General features: G+C 44.3%; 1 protein-coding gene across 12 annotated transcripts in view; it reads left to right on the top strand.

The window, feature by feature from the left end:
• Nucleotides 1-27,352, top strand: part of Cadps (calcium dependent secretion activator) — a 439,844-nt gene that overhangs the window by 266,079 nt on the left and 146,413 nt on the right. For all 12 annotated transcript variants that reach the window (XM_051206877.1, XM_051206873.1, XM_051206871.1 and 9 more), the window contains exons 8-11: nucleotides 108-247; nucleotides 11,073-11,139; nucleotides 17,699-17,807; nucleotides 23,995-24,207. In XM_051206877.1, the coding sequence (XP_051062834.1) occupies nucleotides 108-247; nucleotides 11,073-11,139; nucleotides 17,699-17,807; nucleotides 23,995-24,207 (529 nt within the window). The remainder of the gene's footprint in view (nucleotides 1-107; nucleotides 248-11,072; nucleotides 11,140-17,698; nucleotides 17,808-23,994; nucleotides 24,208-27,352) is intronic.

The following is a 27,352-nucleotide window of genomic DNA, read 5'->3' as shown; positions in this document are numbered from 1 at the left end:
TATGGGCTACTTGTTGCGTGTCTTCGCATCTACCTGCCAAATCCTAAAAATCATGACTGTGTGTTGTTCTCTTTTTCTGACAAAAACATGTGTTTTTTTCCTCGCAGGTTATCCTCCACCCCACCCCAAATAGCCCCAAACAATCTGAGTGGCACAAAATGACAGTCTCTAAAAACTGCCCTGATCAAGACCTCAAAATCAAACTTGCTGTCCGAATGGATAAGCCTCAAAACATGAAGCACTCTGGGTAAGTGTTCCTTTCCCAGCTGGAGATATGTGTCTACTCATGTCTAGGAGGGTGATGATGTAGCTCAGTGAGAGGTCACTTGCCTGGAACGTATAAGGCTCAGTCTTGGATGCCCAGAAGCGCAGAAACGAATTAAGCAAAAACCAAAGGAACTCCAGAGAACTACATGGAAGGAGTTGGGAAGCGCCCGTGAGCAGCTATTAATGTAGCTATTAACGAATGCAGTGCTAACGGTCCCCACAGAGTTCTTCAGCTACACTCCACTACCTTTTCATCGATATCATCAGGAAAATCACTCCATTCTCCCTCTAAGAGGACTCCTGGTGCAGTTCAAACCTGGGCAAAGCATGATGGGGTTTGGGCTTGTGGGGGGTCTAATGGGTTCTGTGTTACTGTCAGAGGACCTTCAGAAGTCCCTCCCTCTCACTCAAATCAGGTCAAAAGCATTCAGGTTGACTGAAGTAACAGCATCCACAACTCCAAACTCTGCAGCCTTTATTTTGTGAAGGTTTGCAGGAATGGCCAACTGAAGGAAGAATAAGAAAATGTTTCACTATATAGAATGAAGCAATGATTTAAAAAAAAAAAAAAAAGAACAGGCTGACGAGGACTGGTTTCTGTACAGCCATAGTCTGCTAAATTACCTGGTAAATGTAATTTGAAGAGGGAAGTGTCTAGACAACAGAAGAAACTGGGCTCTTTGTCAAATGCTGTGTAGGTGTCATTTGTCAGCTGGCTATCATTCTCCATGGCCTTCTGGTGACTAGAAAGCTCTTGTAAGTTACCTTGAAAACTCAAGATTGTATACATGGCATGGAAGTCTGTGGCCATGGGAATCCAGCAACACAGGCCAGTGGAAAAGAAGCCCACAAGAAGTCTAACATAATGACCAGGACAGGAAGTGGGCATCCTTGCAGACTAGCAGAGTTCATGTCATGTGGTCAGTGCCTACCTACCTGTGATACCTTCCAAAGGCTGCTCACAAACAGGCACCACTTCTGGAGTACCACTCCTGCCTTAGGCTTTTAGAAGTTACACAGCATTTTGCTGAAACCAGGCTATTCCCAAAGCCAGATGTGGGATTGAAGCATGAAAAGCCTGTGAGGAAGGATACTAGCTACTTACACACTTACTCCGTACTCAGCCATCACTAGTGAGACCAGCCAGCTGTTCCTCATTTTACTTGGCATGTTACCAAATGGACATGGCACAAGTTCAAAGTCAACCTGCGCTTTGTGTTAAGGCCCTTTCAAAAAAAAAAAAGCAGTGTTGAGAAAATGGCCCTATCGATAAAGTACTTGCTATATAATCGAGAACTCCTGAGTTTGGACCCCAGCACCACACAGAAATGCTTGCCTGCAATCCAAGCACTTGGCAGGCACAGGCAGGTGGACCCCCAGAGCTTACTGATCAGTCAGCAGCCTAGTTAGTCAACTGGGTGAACTCCAACTTCAACATGAAATGATATCTCAGAAAATAAGGTGGGGTGTGATTGAGGAAGATACCTCCTGTACACACACACACACACACACACACACACACTCACACATATGCACCTGCCAACACAAACATGCTTGCTGCCTGTATACACGGGACCATGTTCTAAGATCAGCTTTCCCTTCTCCTTATCACACTCCTGGTACATTGTTCAAAAACATGAACATTTTCCCCAATATCCCTTCTCCCTCTAAGCTCTGTAGTCTTGGTTTCAAGATAAAAAGAGTTTAGAATTGGCAGTTTCCTGAAGTATTTGGGGAAGTGTCCTCCATCTTTGGCATAGCAATGACTCGTATACAGTAAATATTGGTTACAGGAACCAGAGTATGAGTGAGCAGAAGGCAGCGAAAAAGAAATCGAGGAGGGAGCAGAGCGGAGAGAGTGACCATACAGAAGCCCCATCCTTGCATGACTTTTGAAAAGTCTTTAGAGGAGTTAGTACCCCATCCCACAGGCCAGGCTTCTTTGTAGCCCTCTCCAAACACTCTCTTGGTTACCCCCAAGCAGACACGGTAGCATTATCCTCTACATTGAAACAAATTCCCACATTCTCCTCTTTTGTTCTGTGGAAAAAGAAGTACATGATTTAGATTCAGGAACTTTTATGTGGAACTATTTGTGAGTGTGCTAGCATATGATAGGCTACCTTCACAGTATGAATGATGGAGGAGATAGTTAACTCATGTTTGCCAAGCTCCAAAACGAAGGTATCATTAGGCTGCCATTCAAAAATTACTCCTGCCAAGAAATATACCAGGAGAGCCTAGAACAACTTCAAAGAGTAAACAAGGGGTGTGTGATAGCAAGGCAGACCCAGTGTGGCCCAAAATGAGTTAAACAACCTTAGCCACATAAGGAATGATTAGGAAAATTAAAATCATTTCTGAAGGGAGCTGGGGTGGCCTGTTTTATAAAGGAATTGCCATTCAAGTGCAAGAACTTGAGGTTATTGCCAAGATCCACATAAACAAGCTAGATGTGACACACTGATCACCTTGGCACTGGGGAGAAAGAGACAGTAGGGCCTCTGGAACTTGCAACCTACTTGGTGCTCTGCAGGCCAATGAGGGGAACTTGTCTCAAAAAATAAAAAGGATGGCAACACCTGAGAAATAATACCCCAAGGCTCATATCTGGACTCCAGAGAGCTCAAACCTCACACATGTGCATATAAACACACAAGAAAATGAACATTTTTTTTTTTCATTTAAGTACAAGTAGCAGGGGATTGAGCCTCATAGTATGGGTAAGGCAGATGAAAACAGAGAAAAAGTACAGCTTAAATGATGGGGGAGAGTCTTGAAGAAATACAACTGAGACCCAGGTCCTAGCTGCTCAAGCATGCAAACAGAAAATCCAAAATCCTGGGAATACTCCTTGATAGTGTGCTGTGCATTATGGAATAAGCCCTAGTCAACACCATCCAGAATTCTGTGGAGTTATCTAAGGGCCAGAGAAGTAAAATCAACAGTTTCTTTTGGCTTCAAGCATTAGCATCCAGGTGTATTGCAGAATTAGGCATTCCTGGTGGCCTTCTCATCCCCCTCCGCAAGGGAAGTTCAAGGAAAGGGGTGCATTCACATCTCTCTCCCCATTTTTTCTTGGAAACAACCCTACAGGAAGCAGAAAGTATCATTGTTCCATTTTAACAGACATCACCTCCCCCTGGCCAGGTGTTCAGCCTACAGCCTTGCGGTCATGCTGGGCGTTCCTCGCACTTTCTTACCGTGAACACTGTCCATCTCCAAATCGCCTCTACTCTATTCCCAAGCTGGATCCTGACTCCAGCCCCTCACCCCATTCTTCTCCCTCTCCCTCAACTCCAAGCTTTCCGTACACCTCCCCTCCACGTGTTACCCTATAACCTCTCGTTCATCCTTTACCTCTACTCCATACACTGAAAATTTCTTTTTAAACTTGATCCTGTACTAGAAAACATCCATCTCTCTCAGAGCAAAGGCCTGTGCTGTTGCCATAGCAACAAGGCACTGCTGATCTGACCTGAGCAGTGCTGCACCCACATGGCCTCCTTGATTACTGAAGAAGTATAGGTCACCTCAGAGCCTTTGTCCTTGCTGTCTCCTCTGCCTTTTATGGCCCCTCCTGCCCACCCAGTGTCCTGGGAATGTCTCCTTGCCTTGTGAGAACATCTTCCTTTATTTTCTTGAGTGTCCTAGTGGCCCTCTTCCCTCTCCCTCTTGCTTTTATCATAAAACAACATTCTGCCTGATATAGTGCACAGATTGTATTGTTAATTTATGTTCTGAATTTCCTCCTAGAATGTCAGCTCCTTTCCAGAAGACCACTTGTCCTCTTCAGTCTCAGTACCTAGCATAGGACACACATTTTACAACAGCATCATATATTATTTGGAAACCCACTTTACAGATAGAGAAACTGAGGGTCATCATGGTGAAAACTCTTGTGAGTCCAAGTAAGCATTAGCATTGGCCTTAGGTTTCTGTTTCAGTTCAGTCCTAACTAAAGGCCAAGACCTTGGCTAATTCTGCATGGCCCAGCTCAGGATTTATCCAAAGAGTCACTGTGGTCACCAGCAGAAACTCACACCTTCCCAGTCTCTGTTTTAGTATGGGGGGGTGGGTGGAAGGGTTTAAACACTCACAATATGGTTCCTTTCCTCTTCTGTTGTCTTGCCTGGACCACAGCATAGACCTCCTGTTCTTCAAATCCATCATAGACCTTTGCTACCCACAGGTCCCCAAGGTGGCCACCATTGCCGTTGGCACAAGCTCTGCAGCACACTGCCAGGATGGGCTGATGGAAGGCTCCTAGGACTTCATACTCTTTGCTTGACTTCTGTATTCACAATTCATGTCAATTAGGTTAGGAAGTCTAATACTCCTCAAGTGTTCTGTAGTGTAACTGTGCTCTCCTCTCTATCTCTTTTGTGTGTGTGTGTGTGTGTGTGTGTGTGTGTGTGTGTGTGTGTGTGTGTGTGTTTGAGACAAGTTTTTATGTAGCTGGGGCTGATCATTATGTACCCAAAGATGGTCTTGTGTCTATGATCTTCTACTCCAACTCCATTGCTAAATTGCTGGTATGCACTACCACATCCATGGTGTGCAGGCAGACAATGGGACCTAGGGCTTTGTACACACCAGGTAAAAGCACTGTGCCTACTAAGGACATTCTCAGTCCCCATTGCTGATGTCCTATCAGTGATTTAGTCTTATCAGCATCTCTTGCTATGGCCTTGGCTTTGCTTTCCTTGCATTTCTGTTCTGTTTTGGTCATTGTGTGTTAAAGTTTTTTAAGTACAAGTAGGAAATTTTAAATTTTTATATCTGCTTGGCGAATTATCCACTTATTGCTGCAGAACAATCTTCATTTCTGTACCAGTATCTTTACCTTATAGCAGTAATGTGGGTGCTGCATTTCAAAGAAAATGGCTATTAGCAAAGTCTGTCCTTCCATAGCATTCTATTTTTTTAACTTAGTTTTGTCTATAAAATGCTTTTCTTGTTGGATGTGGCAAAAACCTGTAATCCTAGCACTCAAGAGGCAGGAAAATAGAAATCCCTAGGTTAGCCTGAGCTACAAAATGAAACTCTGTCTCTAACACATCAAGTCAGTAGCAGGAATGAACTGCTTTTCTTATTGCAACACACAATTAGATAAGGCTTTTAATTCTAACCTGAGTGTCTTTGCCTTTCAGTTAAGATGTAAGCCTACTTATACTTAAAATGATAACTGATAAAGCAAAGTTTCAATTTATCATTCTATTTGTCTCTTAAGCGAGGAACTATTGTAAGGATTAAAGAAGTTACTGCATGTAAAACATTTATATAGAACTAGTTTTGAAACATGGCATGAGCTATGGCTGCACAGAAGAAGTGGTGATTGGTGGGCTGCAAGATCACACAGTAATTAATCAGCCTCATTTTACAAGATGAACCCAGCAGAATTAAGAATTCTTTTGGAGGATTAGACCAGGAGGCAAGACGTATTGGAATATAGTCTTGTGAGTGAATTAGCTGTTTCTTGCTGTAGATTCTTCCTGTAGCTTATTCCTCTCTGAAACAATCTTGGGATTCACTTCCCTAGTTTAGCACTATCTAGTCATTTACTGGGCACACTTTCTCCCATGCATTTGGAGTTTTACTGATTACACTCCCTAGCTATGTGTGAAACCTGTTCTCCATTACCAGGTCCTAGTTTACTGATTCCATTCCTTAGCTATGCATTAAACCTGTTTCCCACTATCAGGTCCTTGCCACCCATACCCCCCGCATGTAATCACAGAGATTTGCCTTCCTGCAATTATCCTTATTGATGGGCATTTGGTCAGTGTTTAGGGCCCAAGCAAAAACATCCCATCTAAAACATTCCCACATATCCAAGGACATAGAATTAATACACACCCAAAGTTGTTGATTCAAAGCTGCCTAGACAGATAAAATAAGCATACCCTGGTTTTACCTCACTGGCAGATAGAGAAGTGATAACCTAAACTAACCCTGCACTGAAAGATTCTCAAACTTCTCATTCCAGTTTATTACACAAAATTCTAGCTTAGAAATTTAATGCTTGCGTTTCCCCCAAGAAGGTAATGACAAAGGTAATCAGCCCATTTGCTCATCTTCAGGGAAAAGTAACTTTCCCGAAGGCCTGTGCCTCCACTGAGGCCAGAGCACTGGAAGGTGCCAGGTTCTTTTTCTTGTGCCAATTAAACTTAGACCCTCTCCTTGACTTACAGCCCTAAGAAACTGATGCTAAAAGTTTCTCCTAGCAGTTTTAGTTTATTGCTCTGTGTGTAAATCTTATCTACCTTGCTGACCCTGAGAAACTCAAGCCTCATGATGTATTGCTAAAAGAATTACTGTTGCAAATGTACCCCCTCAAGAACTGGGGGAAGGAGGGAAGAAGAAGGCGAATAAGGAGGAGGAAGAGGGGGAAGAGGAAGAAGAGGAACAAAAAGAAGAAGGAAAAGAAGAAGAAGAGGAGGAGGAGGAGGAGAAAGAGACCAAGGAATAGGAATAAAGAAATATGCACAGAGGCGCAATTGTGTGAGTCAAGTCTTTCTCTCAGACCCAAACCCCCTTGGCTATTTTTCCTTTGCCAACTATAAAGTCTTAACTAGACCCTGTAAGGGATCCTAAAAGGGGATCTGCTACTCCAAAAAAAAATCCCAATAGGTAGTAGTAATGGTAGTGGTGGTGGTGATGGTGGTGATGGTGGTGGTGATGGTGGTGATGGTGGTGGTGATGGTGACGGTGGTGGTGGTGTTGGTAGCAGAGGCTGTGGTAGTGGCCTTCCCTGCTGCCTACTTTTTTGAGGGGAGGCATTTTATTTTTGGTTTGCTTTTGATACGGGGTCTCACTGTGTATTCCTGGTTGGCCTGGAACCCACTACATAGACTAGGCTGGCCTTGACTCATAAAGATCCACCTGCTGCTACCCTTTCATCAGTTCTTTGAGTCTTTCCCCAGCCCACATTTTTCCCATGGGAGCGCGTCCTGCAGGCTGCTTCAGCTGCAGCCTGTCAAGCCTCCTGCTCTCCTTCAGTTTGCAGCGAGTGGACTGCTGGCTGTAGCTGCACTCTGGTCTCTCTTCTAAAAAGAAATTATCCTCTAACTAAAAGCAGTAAGTTCAAGAGATTTGCTGTTCAAGACGGTGACCATGTTTAAAAATCACAGTTACTACACCTGAAAAAATCACGAAGAAAGCAGACTTTTAAGTATTCTCATCATTAAAAAAGCCAAGAGTATGTAAAGTAATAAGCTAATTAGTTCAATTTAACCATTGCATTCGTGTGTGTGTGTGTGTGTGTGTGTGTGTGTGTGTGTGTGTGTGTGTGTGTGTGTTTGAATAAGCTTAACCTGAAGAAAGCACTGGAACATGAATTCTGCCACATTTGATCAATGTGTTGGGAGTGGGGCTCAAAGTGTGAAGCCACCTGTGTGTCTACAGTCTCATAGCATCCATCTGCCCCAGGTACTGTGCGTTCTGTTCATGGTGGGGGAAACGTGGGACTCACCAGACAGACAGGGTGCCTCACAGCCCTCAGTGCAGCTCGGTTTTGACACCTTCTGGCATGTGCCACATTAGGAATCCATCCCGAGGAAAACCTCAGAGGGAGAGCCCCACCCTCACACAAACCAACTGGTACTTTCCAAAGGAGGACTGTGAGTTTCCGGTGACCTCACCAGCTTTCATTCAGATACTTTTAAACAGAAACCCCTCTCCAGTTAGAAACAGTTCACGGGATTGGTTTTCACTTGTTTAAATGTAAATGTGTTTAACTAATATGTAAAATCAGAAATGTGTGCACTGTTATGGGGTTCCAAGTAACTCTCCAGTACATGTGTGCACTGTAATTTGTGTATGTGAATGAGGATGTTGAGACACGTGTGCAGAGGTCAGAGGTCAAACTCAGGTGTCATTCCTCTAGAGCTGTCTACCTTGCTTTATTCTTAAGACAAGGACTGTCATTGATTGGCCTGGAGCTTACCCATTATGTTAGGCTGACTGGCCAGTAAACCTGAGGTCTGCCTGTCTCTGCCTCCCCAGTGCTAGGATTACAAGCCACCAAACCCTGCTCTTGTCTGTGGTTCTAGGAGAAACAAATTGTGGCCCTTACACATCCGTGGCAGACACCTAACTGACTGAGCCATCTCTCCAGTCCCACACTGTGTCATTTAAATCAGGATAAACTTACCCATCCCTTCCAACATCAAGCATTTCTCCATGTTAAAGACATTTACATTTATTTGCTCTCTTTGTTTGGAGTACATGGCACAACTATTGTGGCTGTACCCTACAGTGTACACCAGTGCTCCTTACTCCTCTCTCTCCGTAGTTCCTCACCATGGACCCACATCCCCATCCCTATTATCCCCTGACTCTTTATTGACCTAGATGGGGAGGCACACCCTAGAAGGGCATAGGGAAAAGTTGTTCTACAGTGGGGTATCTCTGAGTTTAAATCCAGGTCATGTCACTAAGTGCCTGGCAAAAGCAACATCTCCCTCCTTAAGCTCCAATGTAAAAGAAGAGTAATAGTCTAATGCTGTGGCTAGTTATAACTATCGACTTTGTGTGCACTTTTCCTAGGGCTGCAAATTCCATGCAGAATAGTTAATGTTCCATGTGGCACAATTCCTTATTGAGGGTCGAGGTTTATAATAAATCTGTGCCAGGTGCCTGGAGAAGGTAAAGTTGACCATTAGAAGCAAATCCTGTCAGGGATTCCAGTGGATTCCTTAAGTTTCTCTACAAAAATTGCTACTTCATTGTTCCATGTGTTAGCTGGGTGCATTGCTAGGTAGGTATGCAGGCAGTCAGGACAAGATGAGGAGGGTTTGAGCCTGTGGAACACAGTTCCAGAAAAGAGAAAAGTTACAGGCTCAGCCTCACTCTTTGACAGTTGTGCATCTTGTGTACATCTGTCCAAAGATGCTAAGTTCAGAAGTATTAATTATCATCCTTCAGACACAGAGATGCTTTATAACAAGGATAACATTTGCTGTGTATTTAGTTTTAATTTTTTGTTTATTTATTGTCCTAGTTTATTTTCTGAATATGTGATAAAATAACCTAACAAAAGCAACTTAAAGGACGAAGGGTATAATCTGGCTTACGTGCCAGAGAGTTGAAGACTTTCATGGCAGGGAAAGCATTGTAGCAGGTAAGGAGGCTCTCTGGTCTCATCACATCTATACTCAGGAAGCAAAGAATGAGCAAAAAATGGGGCCAGGCTACAATGCATCAAGACCTATGCCCAGTGATCCAGTTCCTCCACAGAGACTTCACCTCCTAAACACTCCACAGCCTTGCCAAGCCACCAACTGGCATTAAAACACATGAGGCTGTGGGCAACCACCACATCTGTCTATCTATCATCTATCATCTATCATCTATCTATTGTGGTACTGGGGATGAAGGCCACGACTTGGCACATGCTAGGCAAGCACTCTACATCTGACCTACATCCCCAGCCAGTGTTGAAACTCATGTTTACACTTCACCAGCCTTGTCTCATAGAATCCTCCCAGCAGCAAAGCATCAAGACTGAAGCCAGTTGCCTGACAGAAAAGGAACCAGAAGACTTAATGCCAGAGTCTGCCTATCACCCTCTCTCTCCTGAGCTCTGGCTGAACCTCCCTTTTGTGTCCACAAATGACATGAATATATTGATACATGATTTCAGCATGGAGAGAAAGAGTTGACCCAGTCAGCTGAGTGATCTACATCAGCACTGGGGACTGAGCTGACATCAGCCATAGCTCAGGGCCGCCAAGCTTCCAACCACCCAGGCTGGCACTCTGCCTCATCTGTGCCCTGCCACTGTCCTGTCCTCATCTTCTATTCTGCTCCCTCTCTGTGCACATACCTTCTCCACCTGCAGCTAGTATGCACCTCTTAAACAGGGCCCTTGCCTAAAGCCCCTGCCTAAGGCCTTTCTAGCCTTATTTGCAATGAGAAACTTATGGCCTGATTTGCCCTTTTAGAAACCAAAGCAAATACCCTGTCTGTTTCCAGCAGAAGCATAGATTTAGAAGGCATCCAGTTCATTTTTGCAAGGTGAAAGTTAACACATTTGAATGTCATCCAACTTCCTCTCCCTTGAGTCTGAAGCTTCTAGTCTGTTTCTTGATCAAAGTCCATGTAGTAGGTATCAGATTATGTGGCTAATGGATTTTCTGTGAAATGGATTGTTACATTGGTCTTGGCACCCCTGGACTTCTCTGATTTCTGCATCTATAGTTTTACCTCTCCTATTTCATTACTTATACATGAAGATTAATTTCCATCCACAGGAATATGTAGAAAGGGACTTAGAGTAGGGGAACATCCCATGTTTACTGGGAACTTCCTGTAATAGTACTGCATGTCCAAGAAAGCAGAAGAAAACAAGGGGAGGGTTTACCTGAGTGAATGATGACAAGATCTGCCCATGTTGAGATTTTGTGCGCTCTCTCTCTCTCTCTCTCTCCCGCTCTCCCTCTCCCTCTCTCTCCCTTTCTCCCTCTCTCTCCCTCTCTCTCTCCCTTTTTGGCTTGGGCACAGTCTTTCCGGAGTTCCTCTACCTGAGAGACTTCTAGCACATAAACATAGCAATCAAAGGGTACTCTCTTCCAAAGTGCTTTCAAAGCAGCCCAGGAACAGAAGTCAAGTGTGATGACAGCCATGGCCCTGCCTCTGTGTAGGCATGAATTGTACCTGCTTCTCACTTACAGTTCTCAAATCTGGGTACATCCCTGAGCTCATGGGCCTCTCAGTGTACGAGATCTAGCTTTCCTATTGAGTGTGGAGCAGTGCTCTTCCCTCCGATTCTAATGCAGCTCTGGTCTTCGGTTTCCCCACAGGTACTTATGGACCATTGGTAAGAATGTGTGGAAGAGGTGGAAGAAGAGGTTCTTTGTGTTGGTGCAGGTAACTCTCCAATTCTGCTACCATGCTTAAGAGGGGTCCGCATTACAGATTGGGCAGGATGAGCGAGCACTTTTTGCACGTTGAAGTATGACACATGGAGGCTCCAGATTATAAACTCACCTAACAACACAGAGTTCAATCTCCCATGCCTGTAAAATCTTCCCTTTTTCATGAACTTTTGCCTTTAGCCAGTTTGGCCATTACTGATAATGCCACAAGGACATCTGTGGACACAGAGCTAAACACAGGGGTAGACTCACACATGGGTTTTGATAACGTGCTGCTCATGTAGAAACAATAGCTTGGCCCTCCCAGGTGCATGTCCTCAAAAGCCTCCTCACCCCCTTTGCCCTTGGTTTGTTTGGTTTATGCTGCAAATCTTTCAGTTTGCCAAAGAATTTGCCGTTAACTCTTCCAATGTGCAGCCTCCTCGAGGGCGCAGACACCATACTCAATCCACAAATGTTAATTGCAATACTCTCTGAAACACGTCACTAAGTGAGTCACCTTATAAACATGCTCCTTGTGTTAGTTAACTTGTGTTTGGAGGAATGCCTGTGCTGAATCTCACTACATGGCAGCAGTTCTAAATGACTTTGAAAGGCCCTGGCAACTCTGTATTTTGGGGCCTCCACCTGTCCTGTACAGACCTACCAAGAATGCCATTGAAACCTCTGTGCTGGTTCAGAGCTAGGTGGCTTCCCACTCAAATGTAGGAGTGTCCCTGTTGCCTACACCACACTCATAGGCCTTCCCAATGTCTACCTAAGCTGTCAGCCACTGTTTGCTAGAAGGAAGATAAAGGAAGAGAGAGGCAATTCCTGGCAATGCTAGATGGTTCTGAGAAAGGACAGATCATATGGTCTAGGCAGTAGCTGATGACATCTTCCCAGAGAGGTATAGAGACACAGGGTCTATCTGCACTCTGAGTACCTAGGGGTCTGTCTGCATCCTGAGTACCTAGGAGTACTTCACTCAATGCATGGCTTTCTCTGAGAATCTTTGAAATGAATGAATGTTTAAAAGCAGCTGACTGCAGGCTGGGGAGAAGACTCAGTCAAGAAAGTGCTTGTCATGCAGAACTTATAAAAAACATCAAAATAATCCAGGAACACTGATCACCTGTAAGCCAGGAGCACTGCTCATCTGTAATCCAGGAGCACTACTCCCCTGTAATTCCACTGCTAAAGAAGCAGAGATGGGAGTCTTTGGGGCTCACTAGACACTGACTCTGGATGAACTGGCTAGCTCCAGTTTCAGTAAGAGACTTTGTCTCAATAAAAAAAAAATAGAGAGGAGAGCAATTGCAGAGGACAACCAGCATTGATTTCTGGCCTCCAGGTGCACATGTGTAGGCACAGATATAAATGTTTTGCACATCTGCACGCACACACACACACACACACACACACACACACACATCTTCACACACACCCACTATGTATACACACATATACGCACATACAAGTAGCCCATATCTTTCTTTAGAAGAAGAAGCTTTGGGGGAAGAAACAAGGTGGGGGTGTGCAAAGGCAAATGTGCAGAAAATGTCAGGGAAGCTGTTTCTGCATGCTGTGTACTGAACCCAAGAGAAGAGAGTGGCGTTTCTAGGCTGTGCAACTGGAACACAGATGTTTTGGAGCCTTCACACACAGACTTCCTCTCGGAGGAGATGAGAATCACACCATGGCTTAAAAAAAAAAAAAAGCTCCATGCTGGCTTTGGAAAAGCATAAAGGGCATGGCCCATCTGGGTCTCTATGGCATTCCTAGAGAGCAGGAAACTTCAATTGAGGATGTCGGGAGGCCTTTCCATGAGTGTGGGATGCTCCCAACGCCGCTGGTCCCTGAAATTTCTATGCATGCCCTGTATGGTTAGCTACAGCCTATCACCCAATGATGAAAGGCTTATTAGTCATTGACATCCTGCATTAAAGCATTCCTTCGGACTCATTGTCAGCCTGAAGGACAGTGGCAAGGACCAGACTGACCTTCATCACTACTACTGACTACAGTGTGGACAAACTATTGGTAACTAGGAAGATACCAGTTCCAAGGAGCTGCACTCAGTAGTCAGACTCCCAGACATAAGTGTAGACATGTACGAGGGAAGGGAAACTTGTTCCCATTCCAGACCAAAGTTTCATCTAAATATCTTAAAGATATTTTTCTCAGTACTGTAGATATAGCTCAGTTGGTAGGGTTGTGGTCATCTAGGAAGTGGAGACAGAAGGATCAGAAGTTCAAGGTCATCTTTGCCTAAGTAGCAAGTTCAAAGCCAACCTGTGATAAATGAGAAACTGTGTCAAAAAGAATATTGTTTGCCACCGGCCACTGGTGACGCACATCTTTAATCCCAGCACTCAGGAAGCAGAGGCAGGCAGATCTCTGTGAGTTTGAGACCAGCCTAGTCTACAGAGCGAGTTCCAGGACAGTTATGCTGAAGGGTGTACATAGTGTTACATTATGGTTGCAAATGACAGAAAATAAGTCAAACCAGTTTCTTAGTGGTTGCCCTTGGCTCTCACTATATATAGCCCAGCCTGAGCTATAACTGGTGATCTTCCTTCCTCTGCTCTTCAAGTGATAGGACTAAGGCTGTATTCTATCACAACCAAGTTCTTGATTTTTTTTGTCTTGTGCTTTTGTTTCTCAGTTTGAGGAATCAGACCTAGGTCCCAGAGCCATTCTCTCCTGCTCAACTTCTGAGCTACCTCCAGCTGCCACTCCAGCCATCTCATCCAAGGTTCTTACTGTATTACTCTGATTTCAAAGAGTTCCTACTTGGAATTTTCATTAACCCAATACATACACAGATACTAATATAAACAACAGCTGCCCACTCCTTTATAAGCCTTGTTTCACTTTAAAATCGTGAGGAAATGAGCCAAAATAGCCAAAGTCCGACTAAGCGAAGCTTAGTAAAGTGAAGCTTTGATCAAAGTCTCACAAATCTAGAAGGCCAACCCTCAATTCTACCCAGAGGTCTGTGTTGCTAAAGGTCCCATTGATATAAACTATGACACTGTGAGCCCTGTTCCTGTCACTCAAGACAATCAAATCTCTACTCTGCCGTGTGGCCTCTCTAACTTCTGAAAACACCTGATAGACTCTGCCAATGACGTGCTTACAAAAGCACTTTCTGTCTCCTCAACTTTTCATCCAAATAAACCCAAAACTGGGGTGTAGCACTGCGGAGAACACTAGCCTAGAACATATGAGAACCTGTCCATTCCCAGAACCACTCAAAACGGAAGAAATTCACAGTTTAAAGAGAAATGTGCATTCATTGAGAATAGCTTTCTATTATTAAGATGTGGCAGCTTTGAAATTTTTAAAGTCCACAAATGTTTGTTAGCTCCCTTGTGGCCTCAAAGCATTCTGGGAAAACTGAGGTTCATCTAAAATGTATGATAATTGGAATTACTCCCAAGGATATTCTCCCCTCCTTTTAATCCTAAAGTTGTCAAACCCTAAAGAAAGAAAGAAAGAAAGAAAGAAAGAAAGAAAGAAAGAAAGGAAGGAAGAAAGGAAGAAAGGAAGGAAGAAAGAAAGAACAATAAACAATAAACAAAATGCTCCCAATGAGCCAACCAGGTTTGTTTAGTTGGATTTGGGGGGAGGAGAAAGTGTTTTCTTTCCAAGTCACAGTGCCTCAGTCTGCAGAGTCTGCAGGGCATGTCATCAGTACTGCCAGCAGAGGGCAGCAGCAGACAGCACTACAAGGCAGCTGCTGAACTGGGAAAGGAAAACGTAAAGGGTTCAGAGGTAATAGAAACCTGCCTCTTGAAATCATACCCTTTTGTTGTGGTGTGTTCTGAACCTAATGTGCACGTCGACACCTTTCCCACTAACCTCACTGACAAACTCTAACCTGACTCCTGATGCCAGCTGAAATAACTAGTCTAAATCACCACACTTGTGATATAGCAGTGTCTCCTGCCATTGTCAGGGAGGGGCATCATGGAGAATTTGTTGTGGGTAGGACCAGTTACAGGTTGAACTAGCCTGGTTCTGTACTTGAAGAGACCCTGGAAAATGGGACATCATGGAATGGACATATGTTTCCATCTGTCAGACTTGTTTAGCGAATGCCTATTGTTATGTGGTAGGGTTTTCTTGTGGTAGTGTAAATAGATCCAAGGTCCTCCTTCCAAGGACTGACCAAGGAATCGTGATCTGCATGATGCTACCAGATTATTGGGGACTATTTAGCTACACACACTGATGGATGGAGTGATAGCTATATGGGCCTCACATGTCATGTGTAAATCTCCATAATTACCCAGTAACAAGATGATACCCATGGGAGGGAAGAAGGGAGGAGGAGGATAAAGAAAGGAAGGGGGAAGAAAAGAGGAGGGAGAGAGAAGGAAGGGGAAAGAAGGGAGAGAGGAAAGGAGGGATGGAGGGAAAGGAAAGAGAGGATGAACGCAGATAAGAACGATGAAAGACAGACATGACAGCTTACTGTACCTGGGTGGGGGCCCAGCTTCCATGACCCCCCCCCATTTTCACTCAGACCTCTATTGTAGGAGAAGGGAATCTTGGGTTGTTCTGCTTGGTACAAGTTCATGTTCCCTTATGAAAATTCTCCTAGTAGTCTAGCCTGGTTACCCTGAGGTGGGAGCTGTGCATCCATTCTTCAGAATCCCAAACTAGGTAGTAAAATTCTCCCAAGGAACCAACAGAGGGCAGCAACAGACAAACCAACCACGTGAGCATTCGCTTTCCTCTTACACTGAACCTTCAGGACTCGGGACAGCGCAGCATATTGTGGGGCCTGAAAGCACCAGTTTCTTAATTGCCATTTAAAAAGAGACCAGTCAGTCTCACTGAGGAGGTGACTACGTTGTCCCTAGCTGGGTTCAAAGTCTGCTTAGGCCATGTCTCTTTCAATAATGGGACGTAAGGAGTGAGGGATGTGGCAGCCCTTCACCCAGGCATCCGACATCCTCAGATGACGGTAAATGTGCCTGTGAGCTTGGCTGGGAAATGGGGGTAGGCCTGCTTTGCCACAGGCTCCTTGCCAACAGGCCAGATGTAGAAAAGCGAAGCATCCTCGCCAGTTCTGGATACACAATGACAACAGGGTCCTGAAGGCGGGCCTGCAGCTTGGAGCGCCACCCTGCACTGCCGTGGAATGCCAATATCAGTAAAGTGAGGGCTGCCATTTAGGGCACCAGTGACAACGGCCATGCCATCGGGGGCTGGGGCTGCCTGGCTGTGACTGGCACCTAGCAGTCGAGTGCTCATTGCTTGTGACAGCATGTCACTGCCGCACTTGTCTAAGATGGGGGGGGGGGCTTTACTAAGTAGCTGCAAGTGCCCCTTCAATAGCTGTAGGTAGCCAGACACAAAATACGAAACTTGATGTTGAGATAGGTCTGCAAAGACAGTGCTTGCTATAAATGCATGGAGGGAGAGCTGAGAGAGAGAGAGAGGTGGAGAGAGAGAGATGGGAGGGGGAGAGAGGGGGTGAGAAAGGGAGAGAGAACATATCTTTTTGTGAGCACAAGTCCATATGTGCCACAGTGCAGGTCAAAAGACAACCTTGGGGTCAGTCTTTGACTACCACCTTGTTGGAGGCAGGATCCCTCACTGTGTGTGGCAGGCTGGCTGGCCTGTGGGCTTCTGGGATCCCCCTGTGTCTGCTCCTCTCTCCATAGGGTCAGTGGATTGCAGATTCACACTACCCACTATGGCTTTACACAAGTTCTAGATAACCAAACATGGGTCCTCATACTTGCAGGAAGTGTGCTTTACTCGTCAGGCTGTCTTCCCAGCCTTTTAAACAGCTATAAATCATCTTCTGTTCTCTAAATTCCGGCCAAACAGGCTGCATTGTCTCTATAGGCATTGTTGACCCAGCCAGGCTATGGTTATACTAGGTAATACCCATATAACTGCTGCCATTCAGCCAGCTTTGGGTCACAAAAGAATGGCAATGTGTGTATGTTGACCCATGTTGTAAGAACAGCAATTGTAGGATGTGGTAATACATGGTGTGACTCCATAACTCAGAAGATGAGGGAGGAGAATCAGAAACTCCAGGACAAACTGAGTTACAGAGGGAGACCTGTCTACACATAGTGAATAAGAGACTGGAGAGACAGCCCAGAATCCACATTAAAAGGGGCTTGCTGGTCAGTCAGCCCTGACTAATCGATGACTCGCTGATGAGGAACAGTGTGGATCATCAAGGTGGATGGCTCCTGATATACAACACCTGAAGCTGACTTTTAACCCCTGAACACAGGTTCACATATATATAAATGCCCACCACATGTACACACATACACCTGCATCCACATAAACTTGCACAAACTCAAAACAAAAATATAAAACAAGCTACAACAATGATGATAGTTGACTGCTCCCAAGGGACAGACTCAAGTGCATTCCACACTTGAACACATTTTATCCTCCTGGGCCACCATCAGATGCTACACCCAGTGTGAATGAGACCGCAGATGACAAGGGCTTCCGTTACGTGTGGACAGTTTTCTAGGGGTGAGCTTTGGTGGGACAGTATCATGGTCTGCTGTTTCTTCCTGCAGGTCAGTCAGTACACCTTTGCCATGTGCAGCTATCGAGAGAAGAAAGCAGAGCCCCAGGAACTCCTACAGCTGGATGGCTACACTGTGGATTACACTGATCCCCAGCCAGGTACCCACCCATTCCTAGGTCATGGCCCTACAAAATGTCCGTCTCTGTCAAGTCAATGACAAGCTTATGTTGGCCAGATACTTGGTCCATTATAGATAGTACGCTGTTACGTCAGTCTCTATTTGGCAGCCAAAAAGAAAGCACACATTTTGGCTTTTATATACCTGAGACCACATCAGTGATGTAGTGATGTACCCTATTGAATGATGCTGATAACATCCATGAAAAAGAATACATACTTGTATACCATAGACTGCATTTGAAATTGTGTGTGTGTGTGTATGTGTGTGTGTTTGTGTGTGTGTGTGTGTGTGTAGACCACAGTTGTAAGGCAGGTGTATTGCTCAGTTGCTCTCCTTATTGTATGAAATAGGTTCTCTCACTGAAGCAGGAGCTTGGTGATTGGCTAGGCCAGAGGGCTGGCCATCAAGTGCTGAAGTCTCCACTCCACTCCCTCCAGCACTAGGCTCCCAGGTACAGCCCAACTGTTTCAGGATGCTGGAAATCAGGCCCTCACTCTTGCATAGCAAGCACTATGCCAACAGCAGCATCAACTCCTCAGCCCCTGACTGAGCCATCTCCCCAGTACATTGGTGTGTCATTGTGTTTTGCTATAAGAGAAGCTGCCCTCTGTGCATGATATCCCCTGGACAGAGCTGTGAACACACAAGGTTAGCTGATGGAACTTGAGGAAGAAACTTGCCCTGCCCACCTGTATTCCTTGGAAGTTACATCTTTGATAGAGGCTTATGTAGTAAAACGAGCCTTGGAAGTGCTGGTATTTCTTGTAAGTTCTACATCGCATACATTCTACATCCTGCCCCCTCACACCTCTCCCCGTACCCATTTTATTTTTTCCCAGAAAACTGAATAGAAATCAGTCTCTAAGAACCTTCAGAACAAGTGGGGGGGTGTGAAACCATTTCAGCATATTAATGAACAGCGAGCACCGACAGCCCTCTCCGGAGAGGTTCGTTTTTATGCCAAATCTACACAAGGCTTTTCCAACCACACTGCATCATTTGGCCCAAAAGCTTTTTTTCAACTCCCATATTGCTCTTCCACGTGCAACAAAATACACAGAAGAAAAAAAGGGGGAAGGAGTTTGAGAGAAGATGGGGTACTCTGCGGTGTTAACCCGAAAACCCTGGTCCTGGGGGAATCAAATAGTCAAATCCCTTCCTGTTTCTGTTTGTAACTACATCCTGCTATGGTAGCCGCTGTAGGGTGCTGACTCCATAAGATCTGGATTCCCATTTTTCCCAAAAACTTTCATTAATGAACAGAACCTGGAGTTTGAAATCAACAATTTGATGCAACAGAACAGAATGATGGGGCTCTGCATTTAAAAGCCAGCGTTTGGGGCATTGCATGGGTTTGTATTTCTCTCATTTCCTTTTGTCACTCGGGTTTCTATTTTAAAAGTAAATTCAGTTGTGCCTGGGATGTATGTCTTAGAGGCAGAGGACAGAAGCCTGGGTGAGGAGAAAACCATCTTATCCCAGGGCTCCTCTCAGAAGGGCCACGCCCTCTCTTTTGCGTGGTCATGCTAGGCACTCATCACAGCCCATGGTGAGATGGATCAGAAGCATCAACCTGTTTTTCAAATTAAGAGATTAGAGAGCTCACAGTCTCTCTGAGAGTGCAGCCAGGACCTGGAACTAACCCAGGTCACCTTCTTGCACTTCATAGAATTTACAGATTAAGTCAGGGCTTCCATGTGGCTGGGGGGGGGGTGTCGGGAGTCTATTCCACACACAGGAAAGACACTTGAGTATTCTCTAGTTTTTAAATTTGTATTTATTTTTATTTTATGTGTATGAGTGTTTTGCCTGCGTGTACATAAGCACATCACATGCTTGCAGTGCCCACAGAGGCCAGAAGAGGGCGTCAGATCCTCTGGATGTGCTATGTAGGTGCTGAGAACTGAACCTAGGTCCTCTACAAGAACACAATTGCTTTTAACCACTGAGCCAGCCAGCACTCCATCCCTACATGTGTATTCTTAAGGTTTCTTTTATTGTTTCCTTATTGATCCCATGAGATGTAACTTCTAATGAAAGACATAAATAGAAAGTCAATTGACTGTGTCCTTGAGGGTAACAAGCAGTTGCTTCTCTCTACCTTTTCCTGTGCTGTCCTATTTATTCCCCAAGTAATATTTGCTTGAATGTGGAAATTTAGTGTTTCTATTGTCCTAAGAAGATTCTGACTCAGAATCTTTTGCTTTCTTTTGATGCTGGGATTGGATATCAGAGTCTTACACCTGCTAGGCAAACACTCAGCCACTGAGTTACTGCCCCAGCCCCTTAAATCTACATAGGAGAATGCTTTTTTAAAAATCCCTAGTCCTTATTGAGGAGCCAGAAAAAAAGGTAGAGCATTTTCTTCATACTTCCCTGAATGTTGGAGGGGATTCCTGTATACTAGGCACTTGGCCAACTTTATCTAAGGAGATGTAAGCAAATTAACAATGCAGCCAGTATGTTCAGAGATAGGAGGATGCTCTTGGAAGGTGAGCCTATTAGTCCAAAAAAGGCATTAGGGTCTGTCTTCCCCCTCCTCTTGGCTATATGCAGCCTATTAAGATATTGTCGGGCACCATTATAGCCTATTCTTCTTTACCATAAGTAAAGGTGTAACTTGAGCTCCTTACATGGTACACATAGTCACCTCACAGAACATTTGTATTTAGTAAAATGCCTGTGTATGGGCTTTAGTGTGCTGACTCAGAGGCTGATGGACATATAGCATGCTAACCCAGACGGTTTATGGACAGCCTTAGCATACTGACCCAGAGAACTATGGACAGCCATGAGATTTGTGTGTGAACTGATCCTTTTAATCTGACAATGAAAATTTGCCACTTTACTTTTCTCAGGTTGTTTGGAGAGTAGGCAAGAGTTTCTCAATTAAGCAATTAAGTCTCCAAATAAAATGATAGGCATTCAAAATATTTCCATGGTTACATTCATCTGCTCTGATGCCAAACCAACAGAAGTGAGTTAGAAGACCACTTCTGCACTTATAGACCAGCTTTGCATCCAGTGGGTACTTGTACTCATCTCTGGAACTCATTTTCCTCACCTATAAAATGGGAACAGTAATATTTAGATTACATAGGGCTATTGAGTGGGTTAAATAAAGATTGGGGAACAGTGTGACTACAGTGTATGGGTTCCCTGCTTCCTAAGTATATCCTCCAATGTGTTTCTGACCATTGCTTCAGAAATTTTATCCTCCCCCCATGTCCATCAATAAGCCCCAAGGGAGGAGAGGCTTGAGACAGTGGGAAGAACTCCCAAGCAAAACCAACCCTGATGTCTACTGATTGTAGTAAAGTGGCGTATTTCCAAAGTTACCATGAGAGTAGGCACATGTGATTTGTTGACCCGTCCTTCATCTTGAACCCTTGATGCTCCTTTCTAAGACAGAGGCATCCCTCAAAGCTCTTCTTTCTTTTAAAAAATGTCCTTTCTATTGTACCATTCATGGGGTTCACTGTGTTCCCAGTTAAATATGCAGCATCCTTCTAAATCACACATTTTATGCCATGTATGAGAAATGGAATGAACATCTCCTCCCAATAAAAGCATTTCTTTCTTGAAGCATTTTGATGATGCAGTACTAGATCTTCTTTGTGAAGAAGTAGCTGGGGCTGGAAAGATGGCTAGGGGCTAAGGTGCTTGCTGCTCTTGCAGAGGGACCAGAGTTCAGAATCCAGGACCCACATCAAGTGACTCACAATCAAATCAAACTCCAAGGAATTTAATGGTCTCTTCTGGTCTCCACAGGCACCTGCACGCATATACATAAGCCCATACCAAAAAGAACCATATATATGCAAATAAATAATTTTAAAAATAAAAAGTAGTTATTTATTGCCCCTATCCCCTGGCAATTATAAGTGAAAAAATGCCCGCAATGTGCAAACACTTGTAAAGAGATACCTGGATGAATGGAGAAGTCTGCAGGCCACCAGGAATAGAACCCTGCTACAGACAGACTCCTGACTAGTCTTCACTGGCAATTAGGAAATGCTAACCTGTCATTCATGAGTCTCTTGGCTTTCCGCTAATGGAGATATGGTGCATATCTGACAAAGATTTGAACTTTATACCTGGCTAGGACTCAACTCATTGAAAACATGGGCTTTTGAACATGTTGATGGACTTGAGATAACTTTGGTCTAAGCCCATAGAGATACTTCTACATCCTTTGCCATAAACACTGACCTTGAGAACTACCTGCTGAAAAACTGAGACCATTTAGGGACCAAGTATTTGTTGAGCACCTACTTTCTGCCATACATCATATTAGATACCAAAGAAATGAAAGAGTAAAGTTAGGTAAAACTTCTGTCCTTGTGATGCAAGGTAAATTATGAAAATTTCTAGGAGTTAATTAAGAGAAATGAAGGGCTGGAAAGATGGCTTGCAATTAAGAGCACTTCCTGTTCTTCCAGAGGACCAGAGTTTGGCTCCCAGCACTCACATTGGGCAGCAGACCACCTGTAACTCCAGCTCCAGGGGATCTGACATCCTCTTCTGATCTCCATGTGTATGCGGGCGTGTGCACGCGCGCGTAAGCACACACACAAATAAATCTTATTTTTAAAAGAATAATAGGGAACAATTAGTCAAGATAATAAAGATAGGTTATCAGAGGTAGAGGTCAAAGAAGACCTCATAGGAATGTAACTTTCAAACAGAGGTGTGTGGAGGAGGGGGTGTGGACCATACTGACATAAAGTGCATACATGAAAAAAGAAAGGAGACATGGTGGGTGGCAGAGAATGTCAATAGGATGGAGGCTCTGATGAGTTCAGCAGAGAAATAGCAGATCTCGGTTCCATACTGAGAGTTGATGCTACAGCAATGACATTGGAGGTGGCCACTTGAGGCAGGAGACTGTTCAAGGTAATTACAGCCAGATCCAGGAGCCAGCACTAGTGGCAACAGAAGGGTCCCTGTTCTGGTGGCCCAAGGCTAGTAGCATCAGCACCTCAATATCCATGGGAGAAATTAATGACAGAATCAAAACTGGCCCAAAGGTTGTGAACCAAACTTTCGAGCCGGGTGGGCCCAGCTCTCCTAAAGTGGAAAGAGGGTTAGGACAAAAAGCAGGAGTTCAGCATTGGGTATGACATACTTGAGATGTCCATCCATGTGCACACAAGTCCAGAGAGCCACCACTAATCTAGGTCTGAAGCTGGGAAATATAAGGACCCTCAGCTCATTCCTAACACCTCAAGGTTAGGTGGCAACAACAGGGCTATAAACAAAGGGATGAGAAAAACAGAACATTAGGGCACTTCTACAGTTAAAAGGTCAGAAGGAGGAAGAGGAGTGAACAACAAACAAACAGACTAACTCCACACATGCCTACGTGCTGGGAGGCACGCGGGTTTCTTGAAAGCGAATTAAAGAATATGTTTCAGTAAGAAGAGCGTATGACTGCTGCTGGTTATGTGACACAGTGAGTAGAATTAGGGTTTCACTTTGAGATGAAGAGAAGTTAGTATCATTGGTGACCTTGACAATAGGATTTTAGGCAAGCTGCAGCCTAAGGGGCGTTAAGCCCTAATGGAGAGAGCCCCTTGCTGTTAAGAGGTGACCCCCCAGCTCCATGGCATCTGCCTCGTCAGAGCTTGTTAGCAGCTCAGTTCTTGGGCCCCCACTGCAGACCCACAGAATCAGAAGTTGCAGTGAGTCGAGCACCGAGATGTGCCAGCTGTGCACTTATGATTGAGAGGCCTCAGTGGAGATCTTCCTTTTAGTGTAAAGAGAAGAGTAACCGAGGAGCAGCCCTGGGAAGCGGGACAAGAGAAGCAGTTGTAGTGGTGCTGGTGTCGATGGTCATAGTGATGGTAGTGGCTGTGGTGATAATGACGACCTGTTTTTCAATACGAGGGAAAACTCAAGTGCTTGTAGGCAGATGTTGAAGCAGTCTGTTTGATATATTGTCACCAGCAAGAGGAGAGACACGAGACAGACTTAAAGTGTTCCTTTACCACCCTGGTTCCACGTAGTGGCCAGGCAGTTTACAGACGCACGGTCCAGGAGTCAGATAAATTGCTCCTCCCCATTCTGGCCCAAGGAGAAGCTGTAGAAATTGCATTCTAAGGACCACACCCTGCGATAATCTTCTCAGCTCAGCTTAGATGTTGCTCTTCATTTCTGTGCAGGTTTGGAGGGTGGCCGGGCCTTCTTCAATGCAGTCAAAGAAGGAGACACGGTGATATTTGCAAGTGATGATGAGCAGGATCGGATCTTGTGGGTCCAAGCCATGTACCGGGCCACTGGACAGTCGCACAAACCCGTGCCCCCCACGCAGGTGCAGAAGCTCAACGCCAAGGGTGGAAATGTGCCTCAGCTGGACGCCCCCATCTCACAATTTTGTAAGTAAATATGCCATTTCTTAAAAAAAATAGTTCTGTAAATCATCCAAAGTTGAATGAGAAAAACTAGTTGCTTTTATATATAGGATTCCAAAATCATGTTTGCTAGGGGCTTGTAGCTAATGTAGGTCTAAACTTGGGGCAAAAATGTTAGATGAAAGTAATTTTAAAGTGCAATACTTGACAGTCTCTAACAAGGACTAAACAAAGGAATGTATATTTTATGTCTATGTGTATCTTTTGGTTTTGCCGAGAGTTTGGAATTCACAGCCAAATGCGTATTTGTTTGAGTCCTTCAAACATGGTAGATTCCATATATCGTTGCTTCTTCTCCTCCTATTAAAAGGAATTTAAAAATAGGGATGATTTGAAATAAACTTAAATCTGCAATTTAGAACCATTTAAAAATAAATGATGACATTATCACATGCAGTGAAAAAAAAAAAAAAAAACACGATACCTAAAAATCACATTCTGAGCAGAAATATCAGAGACCCAGTTCATCTACAGTCTCTCCCCTTGCCTGTATCTCTTCACTCTTCACTTGCCTTGCCTCTGTTTGCCCCATAGTGTAGGCACTTCCCTCCTAGTACTTCTAAACCCAGCTTAAGGTGAAAGCCAAAGCCAGTGGCTTCTTGAAGATATTTATTTTTAAAAGAAAAATAAATTAAGAGATCAGCAAATCCATTGTTAATTCTGCACAGAGATCTTCAACTTTACTTAGGGATAACTCAGGTGTGTGTCCCTACTATCGACTGTCATGGTGATTTCTTATTTTAGTAGCATAGGTCACTGAGCACTTGTCTAGCAAGGAGACATACTAATAAGGAAGTCACATGAGGCCCTTGCTCTTACAGCATCTACATCCAGGAGGTGTCCAGATTTCCCACAAGTTAGCCCCACAAAAGGGACCATCTAATACGTTGACAAATACCATGGCAAATGCCACACAGTGGTAACTCACCAGATCAGAAGGGCATTAGGTAAATAGACAGCAAAGAATGAATACTTCTCAGACATTAAGTCTAAATGCTAAGGAACTGGCTTCCAGATCTAGGAGGCATGGGTATGATAGCACACAGGAAGACAAGTGCAGTGAGCCCGAACCACAGGCTACACTTCCCGGGGATGCTTGTAAAGTGTTCCTCTGCTGCTCCTAAGCCAAATTCTACAGCTACACAATTCTACAGCTACAGAAACTATAGAGAAAAATCAGATTTTTAGTGAGTGTTGCTGCTGAGGATATTTCTAACTGGCAAGGGTACGAGTCTTTGGGAAAGGCTAACTATCCTTTGGGGACTCCTAGTTCTGTGTCAATGGTTTCTTAAAAGAGGAGGTATTCCTTAGTGGAACCTTATAAATAACCACATACAGTGGCTTTCCACACAGAAAACTGTGAAAGAATAAAGAAGGCATGAGCTTGGAACCAGGGCAGAGGGGATTGCAAGAGCCATCCTGAGCTGCCCACTCAAAGATCATGACTGACATAAGGCATACCCAGGATCTATTTAACTTCTAAATAAATAGCATCTGTGTGACAGGTCCTCCCCTCTCACTGCCTAACAGCCTCTTGTTAACATATCTGGAACTGACATTACCCACCATACCTTCCTGAATTATCTTTGTATGAGAAAAATCCTAATAATAATCACCATTCCAATCAACTTCATGAAAGATCTATTTCAAGTGATATTTGGAAAATTCTCTTCTTTCCAAATGATCTCTGATTTCCCCGAGGTCATTTCACTTTGCACCCTCTGTCTGTATTCTGCCATCTACCTACAATAAGAAATGGCTGCATGGCTTGTAATTGGCCCTTCATGTCTCACTAATATAGGGAGGAGATAGGACATCCTGGGTAAAACTGAATGCAGTGATAGTGGAAGTGTCACTTGGTGATAGAACATATACCTGGAGCATGCATTGCCCCCACAAAAAAATTTAAAACACCCACAGAAGCTATTGAAGGGAGATGATCCTTCAGGGAAATATATGAGGTCCCATGGTCAAGTTCCCCATGAAGACAGGATTCATTTCATTCTAAAACTGAAATTGAGATCCTTGGAAACCAATAGATAGGATTCAATGGAATGCCCGGCGACTCAATACATGTCACAACTCTATTTGAAATATCTTAGTTGGGCCAACTAGGAAATCCCAAAAGATACAATTGGGAGATGAGAATATAATTCTTATAGAGTCTATAGTATAGATATCATAAGGTAGTCAAGACAAATGCGATAGTATATGCCTGCACAATTGACCAGAACCTGGAATAGTTTGCCTTCTTCTTTGGTAACCTCATAAACTTTGGCTAGGAGTGAAGGACATTCAGATAGTGTGAGGTACCTTCATAGCTACCTGGCTCTTGAAGAACAAGGCCACCACACCCAGCCATTCCAATTGTTCACTACAGGTGGCTCCTTTCTCACAGACAAAAATGTGAATGGCACTCATTTAATTTTTCAATGCCCAGTCAGCTATGCATAGTGGCCCTGTGGTAAATGCAACCCAGTGATGCTGGTTTCCATGGCCCTACTGTTGCTTTATTGTCTCTGAAGCAGAGCCTCCACACTGCTTCAGAGTCTATTACAACCACAGTACCATCAGAGTGCTAATGTTTCCCAAACTTAGAAACCCACAGAGGAAGCCAGTGAAGATGTAACCAGCCCCCCTTCAACCCTTGAACATTTGCCATTAAGGATAGAGAAACCAACAGGGAAGATCAGAAAGGGAACCCAGGCTTTGCATTCCATGGTGTCACAAGGCAATTATGTGTGGCAAGCACACACACACAGAAAAGCATGACTTTGAGCAGAGCTCATAAGACTCAGTGGAACTTGCTACAGAACAGTCACAGCTGCCTATATTGTCTCAAACCATCACTGTCAAACAGGTCAAGCTTTGTGTGGGGGAAACCTACCCTCATTTGCTTGAGGCTTCTCTACTTATAGCATCCAATCCTGTGTCCCAGAAACTCCTTAATACCTGGCAAACTAAGCTATGTTAGTCACTGGGAACTACAAGGCAGGAGAAAAGAAATATCAGTTCTGGTATAGTTCTAAATAGCAAACCTTGGTCATTCACTTGCATTGAGATGATCTGTTTTATTTACATGTCATCTCACAAATGAACACTAGCTAGA

The sequence above is a fragment of the Phodopus roborovskii genome, unplaced genomic scaffold (assembly GCF_943737965.1).
Source record: "Phodopus roborovskii unplaced genomic scaffold, PHOROB, whole genome shotgun sequence".
Lineage (NCBI taxonomy): Eukaryota > Metazoa > Chordata > Mammalia > Rodentia > Cricetidae > Phodopus > Phodopus roborovskii.
The sequence above is the reverse complement of the archived record's forward strand: the minus strand, read 5'-3'. Positions and strand labels throughout refer to the sequence as shown.